The 12,772-nt window shown below is 43.2% G+C and overlaps 1 protein-coding gene across 2 annotated transcripts in view; it reads right to left on the bottom strand.

Annotated features, from left to right (window-relative positions):
• Window positions 1-12,772, bottom strand: part of EDARADD (EDAR associated via death domain) — an 83,146-nt gene that overhangs the window by 10,945 nt on the left and 59,429 nt on the right. For both annotated transcript variants that reach the window (XM_061404918.1, XM_061404917.1), the window contains one exon: window positions 4,666-4,711. In XM_061404918.1, the coding sequence (XP_061260902.1) occupies window positions 4,666-4,711 (46 nt within the window). The remainder of the gene's footprint in view (window positions 1-4,665; window positions 4,712-12,772) is intronic.

The raw sequence follows: 12,772 nt of genomic DNA, 5'->3' as shown, positions 1-12,772 counted from the left end.
ACCACATGATTCATCAGAGGTAGTTATTTGCTCTGAGCTCGAAAATGGTGAAGAATTATTTTTATCTACTAAGAAACTGACCCCAGGGCTTTCGGTGGGTGTTTGATCTCTTAACCAAAGGGAAAAACAATATGATTTCATTTTCCCTCTCTGAAACACCCTTTTAAGAAGACATCAAGTTGGCAGCAGCACTAGGAAATCTAACTGACAAATTGGATGGATCTTGGCAAGTAAATCACACTGGGCCACTCTGTCATCTCACCAAACTGAGGCATAGAAGGTATGTTTAAAAACAAAACAAAACACACATATAAGAAAGGACCGAGGTTAAAGTTTAGCAGAGAGTTTTACGTGAGCTTGCATTCTGAATTACGTGACACCACGTATTACTGAGTCACCGTATAGACCTCAGTTGAAAAAAAAGAAAATCTTTTTGCACATTCACTTCTACAGGGAAATTAGGGTTGGAAGAGGCAAGTGCTGAATTATGCAAGGTGGTCAGAAAGTCAAGTCTTGCAAAGCTGGCAACTGTGAAGAGGTAGGGAGGGAGTCATGGTCCAAGTGATAAACAGCGCCACCAGAGGCAACAACAAGAGGTTATTATTTGTTTTTTTAGTTTTTAAAATTATTTATTTGTTTTAATTTCTGTAGTTTACAGAATTGACGTATCTTTTTTATATCACCTGCCCCTTGCAGCACGTGGGATCTTCGTTCTCCAATCAAGAATCGAACCTGCGCCCCTTGCGTTAGGAGTGCAGAGTCTTAATCACTAGATTGCTACGTAAGTCCCTAGAAAAGGTTTCTAACTTTCCAATTTGTGAGGAGTTTTTTGTTTGTCTGGTTTTTATAACTGAGTCATACTCTTTTAATGCCCAAATGTTTTCATTTTGAAAAACTGCATGAAAACACTGTAAAACTTTTATGACTCCTGGGGGCTGGTTTCTGCATTCAATGGTTCCACGAGGGGGCTTTATTTTTCTGGTAGTAGCTGATTCTGAATCGTATTCTTATTCTTCCCTTGATTACAAACTGTCAGCTGTCATTTCTCACTCTGGTTGAATCCCTCCTTTTATCTTAGAGCCCTCCATCCTGAGTACATTGCTTTCTTTTACCAGATATAAACTGGATGGCAGATAACTAAGGTTTTATTTAAGAATTAAATAAAAGCCAGGCTCTGCGTTAAGTAAGGCTAGACCAAGGGCCTGATTATGGGAAAGTAGCAAGCATCTGCAAAAAGTGTTTCAGTGGCTCAAAGACTGACTCGGGGGAAGGGGGTGGACTTTGGCTTTGTTCCAGCCTGAGACTCTGAGCTGGAAGTCTGACCTTCACCCCCTGGGTATGACACTCAAGCATCTGACATGTGTGCTTCACAGGCGATGGGTTTGACCAATAGGGAGACAGCGTGGGGTGGTGCTGGTGGTGGCGGTGGGGTGGGCGGTCAGGCCAGGCCTGGGGCTTGAATCCCACTCAGGACCTATGCGATGGAGTACCAGTCACATGACCAGTGCCAGTCATGTGACCCAGTGCTACTTCTGTTGTATCCACCTGGTGAATAACTGAACCCACAGAGTTGTCATTAACACTTTTTTCTAAGGGCATCCCTAAAAAGAGCAGAGTCATTGGATAAGACCTTGATGCTGGAAAAGATTGAGGGCAAGAGTAGAAGCGGCAACAGAGGATGAGATGGATGGATGGCATTACGGACTCAATGGACAAGAGTTTGAGCAAACTCCGGGAGATGGTGAAGGACAGGGAAACCTGGCTGCTGAAGTCCATGGGGTCGCAAAGAGTCAGACATGAATTAGCGACTGAACAACAAAAGTACTTGAACGAGACCTGGTTCCTGGCAAACGCTAAATTTGTGCAAGTGGAACAGTAAGTAAACCTTACTTAGGTGGCTGCTCTCATTCAAAGGGGAAATACGGCAGGACTCACCTGGTGGTCCAGTGGCTAAGACTCCCAACGCTGGGGTCCTGGGTTCGATCAAGGAACTAGATTCCATATGCCACAACAAAGAGTTTGCATGCCACAACTAAGTATCCCCGTGTGCTGCAACTAAGACCCGGTGGGGCCAAATAAATAGATATTTAGGAAAAAAAAAAAAAGAGGAAATAATGGGGATTTGCTTTTGCCCCATCTTCCAAGAGCAAAGCCCTGAAGTCAATGTCTCTCATTTGCTTATTTATGGGGGAAAAAAAAACACCCAACCAAACACCTGAACATTCCTCTGGGCAAAGCATCATGCTGGGTGGCAAAGACGTTGACTTCGGCAGGATGGGTTCTGCTCTAGGTAATGTTACCTGCTATCACTGTGAAAAGTTTGTTCTCTCTGAAAATCTTTCATTTCATTTTGACACAGGTAAAGACATTTAGAGACAAACTGTAATTTGATTAATCTAGTAATGACCTGACCTCGTAAGAGTCTTGGAAGGGTTTACAGATATTACTAACCAACTTACTTGATTCATATTCATTTTAGCTGACGTTTCACATTGGTAGGCAGGATGTTAGTCTTTAAAAAGTTTAACTATAGGTTTTTTTTAATTAGAAAAGAAATATGTACTTGTCACAGAAAATCTAAAAACTCAGATGAGTATAGGAAAAAAAATTTTCACATTCTCACCACTCAGGCTCATCACAGTTCACCTTTTAGGTTATTTTACTACTCATTATATGTATGTGCCTACACCAGATCATTGGTTATATATATTGAATATATTGTATATATTGAATATACAGATGAAAGTTTTGGGGGTAGGTTTTTCTGATACTCATACTAGAAATTTTTTAAATACAGGGGAGTGAAAAGAAAATTAAAACTGCCTCTGCTTGTATGAAAAGATACTTTCCGTTCCTCCACCTCACTCAGCGAGGTGCTTCTAATGTGAGCCTGTGTCCACTGGAGCATTTGTGGAAGAGGATAATTCTTAGCCGAGGCCTTAGCCTCCAGCAGGGGCGGACTGTGGTCCAAGGAAGACAAGTTCCATGGGTTCCTGGTTGGGACCCCAGATGTTGGGCCTGTGCCATGAAAGCTGGTGGGTAGGTGCCACCGGACGTTCTCCTGGCCCAATTTCTCCCTGATTTCTCCCATCACAGTAGGACAGTGGTGAGCAGGATAGTGGCTGAACAGGAACCAGCGTCCCAACTTGGGTCTTTCAGAACTGTACCTCTGCCACCTGGCTTCCTCAGAGCCTGGCACACAGTGGGTCTTTAAGAAGTGAAAATCGGTTGAATGAAAAAACAAACAAAAAAACCCACCTGGAATCTCACCACCCAGAGATAAAACTGCTCCTAACATCATGTATCAAAAGTTGATTATGCATCGCAAGTTCCGATTTTCAGCATGGTTACCTGGGCACAGCTTGGGATTGATGATAGAATATATCTAAGACTTTTATGAGTATCCCCATCCTTCTTTAAAAAAGAAATGAACAAACCCCTGATGATTTGGATCATTCAATATGTGTTTTAAAAAATATTTTAAAATGTTGGTGAGTTTTTTTTCCCCCTTTATTTTGGTAGCTTATTTTAATGCTCACTCCATATTTTCCCCATGATTAATTAATGAGAAATCTAAATATTGCCAATTTTTTTTGTTTTTGTTTTTTCATTTTTTTGGCCATGCCACATGGCACATGGGGATCTAAATTCTCTGACCAGGGATCAAACCAGCAACCCTGCACTAAAGTGCGAAGTGCCAACCCCTGGACCACCAAGGAAGGCCCTTAACCCTGCCAGAGTTTCTGTCTTACAATGAAGAAACAAAAAAGGTGGTGGGGGACGAGGCAGTGGAGACAAATTAAATGTTTCTTGTATATTAATGCATATATGTGGAATCTAGAAAAACGGTATAGATGATCTTATTTGCAGAAATAGAGACAGAGACATAGAGAACACATGTGTGGACATCAAGGAGGGGAAGGGGAGAGGTGGGAGGAATTGGGAGATTGGGGTTGATTTACATACATTATTGATACTACATATAAAATAGATAACTAATGAGAACCTACTGTATGCTCAGGGAACTCTACTCAGTGCTCTGGGGCAACCTACATATACATATGTATATGTATATACCTATACATGTGTATGTATATACATGTATATGATTCACTTTGTTGTGCAGTAGAAACTAATGCAACATTGTAAAACAACTATACTCCAATAAAAATTAATTTTAAAATGTTTTTTGGTGAAACACATTAGAAGCAGAAAACGGTGGGAACCAGCACGTAGCCTGGCTCCCTAAGGTGCGGAGACGGAAGGGAGGCAGTGGGTGTCTGAGCGGCCCTTCTTACCGTGACTGGGTTTGCCTACCTCCCATCATGTGCTTCCTCCTGGCAAAGTTCTCTACCAACACTGTGGCCCCTGGAACTTGGAGGGAGGGTCGGTTCTGACCCTCATCAGATCCTAAAGCCATCCAGTTAAAACCCCTGCTGTGCCTTGCACAAGCAAAGGAGGGTTAACATGAGAAAATACTCCTTGTAGGCTTTTGTGAAATCCTGCAAGATTTCTTTGCAGTTCACCATGGCGTGTGGTTGGAAAGTTTCTCTAGTCGGTAATACAGATTTTGAAAGTTAATGATAAACACCTTCTCAAATGATCTTGAATTTAGCCATGCTAGCTAGCACTGATGCCCAGATACCTTTAAAGTCAATCATTTACCTGAAAGGGGGTCTCCAGTACTGTCTCGAAAGCCATTTTCTTCTCCCTTAAAAAACAAAAATGCAATCTTCATTAAAACCATACCCATATGTGATTAGAGATGTTATCAATTTTCCAATGTAGTTAAATTTCCACCAGAGCCTCGGAGGGGGGTATGGATCTTAAGAATGGTACTTTACTGAGTAGTAAGTCAGACAGAGAAAGACAAATATCATATGATATTGCTTGTATGTGGTATAAAAAAAAGGTACAAATGAACTTATTTACAAAATAGAGAGTCGGAGACATAGAAAACAAACTTACAGTTACTGGGGGGAAAGAGAGAAGGGACAGATTAGGAGATTGGAATTGACATGTTTACACTACTAAATATAAAATGGATAACTGATAAGGACCTACTGTATAGCACAGGGAACTCTATTCAATATTCGGTAATGATTTATACGGGAAAAGAATTTTTAAAAGAGTGGATATATGTATATGTGTCACTTCACTTTGCTGTACAGTAGAAACTAACATAATGTTGTAAATCAACTATCCTCCAATTAAAAAAAAAAAAATGGGTAGTGAATGATGTGTCTCTCCCTAGAATATAAACTCCCAGAGGGCAGGAACCCTTGTCTATTTCTTCTCCGTGCTGGGTCCTCAGCGGTCAGAACAATGCCCAGCACACAGCAGACACTCCACAGATGTTTGTTAAATTACTGTCATTTTTTTAAAGTATAAATGCATACAAGATGCCATTTCTTTTTTGTTTTTAATTTTACACTATGGACTATTTCTCTTATTTTATTCTCTATCTGCTTTTTGTCAGGCTTGTTGTTTGTCAGTCCAAGTTATAATTCTTGCCTGTATCTATTATACTTTTTTTTATTGTTGTTGTTCAGTTGCTAAGTCACAGAAGCAAAGAAAAACTGTTAAAAACAGTGACTAATTCCCTTTAGAAGCAATGTGTTTCTGCCCATCTACTTGAGGTTCTATTTTTACCAAGGCTGTGCTACCTGGAGCGAGTTACCTGATCTCCTCGTAGGGTATGTGTTGGTGTGTGTTTTCAGTGGAGTCAGCAGAGAAGAACGACCCCACTGTATATCTGTTCATGTTATCTCTATGTTATTTTTTAAATTTTTATTTATTTATTTATTTTGGCTGTGCTATGCAGCATGTGGTACCTTAGTTCCCTGATCAGGGATCGAACCTGCATCCCCTGCAGTGGAAGGGCAGAGTCTTAACTACTGAACCCCCAGGGAAAGCCCACATTAACTCTATCTACATACAACTAAATCTCTCTCAGCAGCTAACGGTACCCCTTCCATCCACAGTACTTCAGAAGAAGCACTAAGAGTTGGGTCAAGGCCCCGGGTGTGAGTCCACCTGCGTTCATAACCACGGGGACCTCACTCACCTGGAGTCAGAGCCCTGGCCTCTGATTTCTCATTTGCATGCTGAGGGGGCTGATAGATGACCTTATCCCTAAGAGGCTCTACATTCTCAGGTCTCTGAGAGTTTCCCTTAAAGATGTGCTAGCTCCCTAGTGTCAAACATTTTAAACAGTCTTTTCCTCTTAATCCCCTAAGAATCCTTTCTCCTTGCTCTTGAGTTCATAAATTCCCATGTTCCAGGGTTTTCCTGGTGGTCCAGCAGTTAAGACTCCTAGCTTCTACCGCAAGGGTCACGGGTTCAATCTCTGGTCTGGGAACTAAGATCCCGCATGCCACAGGGTGTGGCCACAAACAAATTTTATCCAAAAATAAATGCCCATGTTTCTGCAGAATACAGAGAGTGGTCTAATTACAAGCCTAATATTTTTTTTTTTACACAAGAAGCATCCCTATGTCTTACCAGCTAGATTTTGTCCCCTAACTCATCTATTTCTTGCTTTATTTGAATCCTACTCTTTCTCACTGTCCTCACTAGAACAAAAAGCAACCTGTTCACCATACCGTACATACAGTTTATAAGAGTTAGGGGCAGTCTTTAAAAGAACAAAAATTCCTCTCTCTGCAACTTTTTACTTCTGCAAGACAAAACCCAGGAGCTCCACAACGTTAAGGCCACTATTCACTGTTCACCAGGTCATGTGGGGACCTGCCTTTTCCCATCTGTGCAGCTCCAGCAGGACCGGGCAGGCTCGCCCTCCCACCGGCACAGTCATGGTTATGCTCACTGAATTGGAAACTTTCGTGGGGGAAGCAGAAACCGGACCTTCAGGTAGTATCAAGAGACACAAACATTAGCACTGGACAGATTTTTGTGGTACTGCCGAGTCCTGCTAAAGCATGGGCTGTTCTTTAAGTAAAGATGATGTTACGTGGCATAGCTGATTTGATTTCTCATCATCTGGAGAAAATGTTACCAAAATCAGTGTCCGGCTAGCCTCACCCCATTGATGTAGATGAGGGACAAGACTCGGAATTACTTGTGACAGTCGATGGGGACACAATTTAGATTTTTGTTCTTGGTCTTGATTAATATGTTGTGCTACTTTTAAAGATGGTTTCCTAAGAGTGAAGTCAGAAGAGACTTATATTTGGTGGTTTCCAGGGTCTTACTGAAACCTCATTCGGCACCTCTTTTCTGACTAACTAATAGGTACCAGCTCCTGTGGGGGAACCCATCTACAAAGGTAAAGGGACCTGAACCCGGACCGCAAGGCTCAGAGATGCTGGGGAAATAGAGACACACCAGACTAACTAAAACTAAGGCGGAAGATGGTGTGTTCTGATAGGGAGGAAAAGATCAAGTCAGAGGGGAGAGGTTTCTTCCAACCAAAACACATTCGATTCTTCAAATCAGAGATGTCTGAGATAAGCCTTTTTGAGGGCCTGGAGAGGAGGAAAGGGCATTGAGCTAGAGGTCCATGGGAGCCCAAAAGGAAGTGAAAACACACGGGGCTCCTGCAGGGCATTTTGTCTGAAGCAAAGGCTTGAGGGTGTGATGGAGGGAGATGAGATGGGAAAATGGGCTGAGGTCTGAGACCTGGTTTCAGGCAATGGGAGCCACTAAGAGGCTGTCATCAGAACCTGGGCATCCTTGGAGCTGTCAAGGATCAGAGCGGAAACACCTACCCGACTGTAGGAGGTTGGGACACACAGGTGGCCAGGGAGAATGGGGCAGCCAGGCAATCTGATGAGGGGAAGCGTGACTGGCTCAAAGGCAAGGATTAGGAAGTCTCCATACCACTGCTTTGGGAGAGGAAGGGATAAAGCTAGAGCCATGGCGAGGATACAGCCAACATGGGGGCGGGTGAGCGTAAGTGAGACAAAGAGTGAGTCCAGAAGATGACGGATGAGACCACAGAGCTTGGCGGAAACTGAAGACAGTGCTGGTCCTCGGGAGAGGCTGGGTTACGAGACTAAGACACGGACGCTGGGAGAAAAGTCGGGCAGTGGAGGGCATGTGGTCAAGTCTCAACTTCGAGGAACGCCCAGGGCCTACATTTCAGTAGCAAGGGCGGGAATGAGAAAGGAGGGAAGTCGGAGGGGAGGAGAGAAAAGGTCAAGGGCCACATGAAGACGTGGTCTGGCAAGGAGAGGAGCAGGTTCTGAGAGCAGCTCTAGTAGCTTCTGCCAGGCGGGCGGTGAGGATGTGGGGAATCCTCTCCCCCACCCCTCCTTGCTACTTTGCTTTCTCTTCCCTTTAAGGCCTCAGCTTAGGCATCACCAGCTCTGGGAAGCTGTCCAAGCTCACATTCAGGGTGATGTGCCCTGGGTGCTCGTACAGCCTTCTGGACCTGAATGACACTTGGTGACATGTAAGGTCAGTACCAATAATCCTCAGGGGGAAGCCTGGTGGTGGGAACCTAACCAAAGTACAGCTCTGGGGACAGGAGTCCAGGGCCAAGGAGCTGTGACTCGGGCATGGAGGCCAGCCCTGCAGCGTCCTGGGGGCGCTGAGTCCAGGTCAGAGGGTATGAGTGCGATTGAGCACTTGCTGCTCCATTAAAACTGATCCAGGAACAGAGGACAGAGTCGTGGGTCAGAGCAGCAGTGGGCTTAGCTGTGAGCCACACAGGATGGCAGGGGACATGACACAAAGGCTAATCCTCTCCTTTTCATGTCTGTCCCTTCCCCTCCAAGGGATCCTACCCCTGGGTCTTTTCTGAGCCAACTCCCAAAACCAGTTCCTCCATCCTGCTCCTTCCTCCTTCCGAACTTCTCTATGGCTGACTTTTGCTGAGTACATACTATGTCCCAGGCAGATGACACTTTTTTTGGGGGGGGTAGGGGCATGAGGCATGCGGGACTATAGTTCCCTGACCAGGGATCGAACTCATGCTGTCTGCATTCAGACTGTGGAGTCTTAACCACTGCACCACCAGGGAAGTCATCCCCAGGCCGATAATCTTGATTGGGTTAGCTCATTTCCTCCTCGAGATGCCGAGGAGCTGAGAACCACCACACACAAATGATGAAACACTGCAGATTTCTGTTGGGAGGACTTGTTTTAAATCTGAGTGAAGTTCAAGTGCAATGCATTGGTTTTGTGGAAGAGAATAGTTTCTGGATACCATTGGGTCTGTGTGCCAAAGGGAAATGGTCTAGATAAGAAAAAAGGTAGAAATGACCTAAATGTCCATTGACAGATGACTGGATTAACAAAATGCGGAATATTATTCAGCCTTAAAAAGGAAGGGAATTCTGACATGCTAGAATAAAGATGAACCTTTATTGCATGCTAAGTGAAATAAGCCAGTCACAGGTGGACAATACTATATGGTTCCATTTATATGGGTCACCTAGAGGAGTTAAATTCAAAGAGACAGACAGTAAAATATTGATTACCAGAGAGTGGAGCAAGGGCGAATGGAGAGTTAGTGTTTAACGGGTATAGAGTTTCAGTTTGGCAAGATGAAAAAGCTCCTAAGATGGGTGGTGGTGATGGCTGCACAATAGTGTCATTGTACTTAAAGCCTTTGAACCATACACCTAAAACTGGTCAAGATGGCAAACATCGTATGTGTATTTTACCACTTAAAATTTTTAAAATATCTCCTTAGAAAATCTGAAGGTAACCACAAAACTGAACACCAGTGTTGTATAAATTCAAGCCGGCTAAAGAAAACACCCATTTTGCAAACCCTTTCCATTGTGAATATGTGGAAATTACCTTATATTTGGGCAAATGTGTTAACTGCTGCCAAGAATTCTTTGAGTAGAAAGAAAGTTGGCTAGGTGACATCAATTTTGCACTTGGGTGAGTTTATACCCTAGTCGTTGGGTCCCATGTCTGCTTAGGGAGCTGCAGGTAACGAACAAGAGTCTGCCCTGGGGACTTACACGTGGTGACTTCACACCAGGCTCCAAGCAGCAGCAACCCCGGGGCCAAGAAGACACTGGGGGGAAGGAGAGATGAACACACGATCCATGTGCCATCCACACATGGAGATGGACAGATGGGCTGAAGATGCTGACAGATTGATGAGGAAGATACAAACCAGCACCTAGGAGCTAGGTACCAGTTTTCAGGGAAACACGATCTGTTTCGTCCATCTTTCTTCCTTTCCTTTCTTTCTTTTCTTTCCTTTCCTCCCTTATTTCCTTCCACAGCACTGCACAGCATGTGGAATCTTAGTTCCCTGGCCAAGGATTCAACCCGAGCCCCCTGCACTGGAAGCAAGGAGTCTAAACCACTTGACTGTCTGGGAAATCCCAGTTTGGCCCAACTTTATGTGTCTATGCTTAGCTCACTAATAAAGAGTCCCATCTTTATGACTTGTAAAACTAAGGAGAAGATAACTGAGTGGGAAAGCCCTTAACAGGTTGGTTAATCCAGTTGTAGCCTAAGTCTGATTGGAAACCACCATAAAGACCAAAGTAGTCATTGTCTACCTGTTGGCAGCAACCTACACTACAGGCAAAGAACCTAAGAAACGCCTCCTTTGAATTAACTAACTTCTTTGGGAGAACAACCAATGCTAAAGCTTGATGTCTCTGCTTCGTGAAAGTATTTTAGTAAATGGCTTTGAAAATGTGATTTTAAATGCCTGAGTGTGCCAGTGAAATAGGGCTTATATAGCATGGGTTTAGACTGTTCTAAATTTTCTCTCATCGCTTGCCACTGCAAGCAAGTGCCTTTTGGTGCTATGAATTCCCAAGACAGACCTGTGTTCTGTGTAACTCTTCTGAATGCATTTACTGATTATTCACCTCTAAACATTAGGACTAGACTATCAGTCTCCTGTTGGGTTTTTCTAAAGCAGTTTATACTAAATTCTTTTTCTGCAAACTAATTACAATTGTAATAATTGTTTAGATTTATTTTTATTTCTTACTGAAGTATAATAAACATATGGAAAGCTGGACATATCTATTTGAAAGTATACAAGCATAGTCTGAAGATATTGCAGGTTTAGTTCTAGGACACCACAATACATTGAATAACTCAATAAGGTGGTTGTTATCGTTTAGTCACTAAGTCCTGCCTGACTCTTGGCAATCTCATGGACTGTAGCCCACCAAGCTCCTCTGTTCATAGGATTTCCCAGGCAAGGTTACTGGAGTGGTTGCCATTTCCTTCTCTAGGGGATCTTCTAGACCCAGGGATCAAACCCACATCTCCTGCACTGGCAGGCGGATTCTTTACAACTAAAAGCCACCAAGGACACCCCCTCAATAAGGTAAGTCACATGAATTTTTTGGTTTCCCAGTGCATATAAAAGTTATGTCTATACCATCCTGTAGTCTATTAAATAGGCATTCTATCTAAAAAACAATCTACATACCTTAATTCAAAAATACTTTATTGCTAGGGAATTCCCTGGTCCAGTGGTTAAGACTCTGCACTTCCAAATGCAGGAGGTGTGGGTTCGACCCCTGGTTGGGGAACAAGATCCCATGTGCCTCATGGTGTGCCAGAATGTAAAAATAAAAATTTTGTAAATACTTTATTGCTAAAACATACTAAACGTTATCGGAGCCTTCAGCAAGTCATATTCTTTTTGCACCAGTGGCATCAAAGATCGCTGCTCCCAGATCATCATAACACATATAATAAAAATGGAAAAGTTTGAAATATTGCAAGAATTACAGAACATGACACAGAAACATGAAGCGAGTAAATGCAGTAGGGAAAATGGTAGCAACAGACTTCCTGGACACGTGGTTGCCCCAATTTGTGAAAAATGCAATCTCTGCAAAGGCAAAGAGGCAGTAAAGGCAAAGCACAATAAAACGAGGTTCGCCTGTACTTCAGAACCGGCTTTTAGAAATGCGTTTCAGTCGATATGTTCATCAAGCACCTACTCAGTGCTGGAAACAAATCCCTGATGCTGCTGGTTACGATCCAGTAATGGGACCAAGACACACATAAACATCCAAACCACAAGGAAAAAGGTGTGAAAAATATACATGCAGAGCGAGTGCCAAGGGAACACAAAGGTGGGCAGGAACTCAAGTGAGACCTCCAGGAACAGGGCACGTTTCGCAAAGGATGAAAGAACTGAATCTGGAAGAAAGGGATTTTGAAATGAACGTTACAGCGATTTGCTAGGATGAGAACAGATCTGTGGGTTTGTGTACATTTAGTTCTTTCTTCTCTTCAAGGGGATCTCTATCGAATGACAAGGAAGACCTGCTACTTGTGGAGTTGAAGTGAAGGTCAGAGACTGCAGCGGCTCTTTCCATGACTTCAAGGCGGGGATACTCAGGTGTAATTTCATACCTCGGCTCTGGTTTCAGAGATAAAGAGGAAGGGGTTTTCCCTTTGTGTATAAAGCATTAGATGATTACCGTTGAGAAATATCACGAAGTATTTTACAGGAGATTATGGCTTGCATGTGCAAATGCCAGCGGACAATGAAGATATGGATATTACTTCGAGGCAGGGAGGTTCTGCCTGTGTTTCTTTCATTCACAAATCCTGGGTTGGAGGATGCTGGAGCACAGACCAGTTGAAGGTTCGAGACGAGGAAGTGCATTTGAGAACTCCTCGTTTCAGCCTCTGATTTTCCTCTCCTGCATAATTACATTGCTAGCTGAAGAAAGACTGCTTGGCTTCATATGCAGGGCCAAATATGAAAAGGTTACTGAACCAAAATACCATCTAAATGTGTATATGATATAACCCATCACTTTTCTTTGAAGAAAATTCCAAAAACACGAATAACAAG

Source organism: Bos javanicus, chromosome 28, assembly GCF_032452875.1.
Source record: "Bos javanicus breed banteng chromosome 28, ARS-OSU_banteng_1.0, whole genome shotgun sequence".
Classification (NCBI taxonomy): domain Eukaryota; kingdom Metazoa; phylum Chordata; class Mammalia; order Artiodactyla; family Bovidae; genus Bos; species Bos javanicus.
Note: the sequence above shows the minus strand (reverse complement) of the source record. Positions and strands in the feature narration are given on the sequence as shown.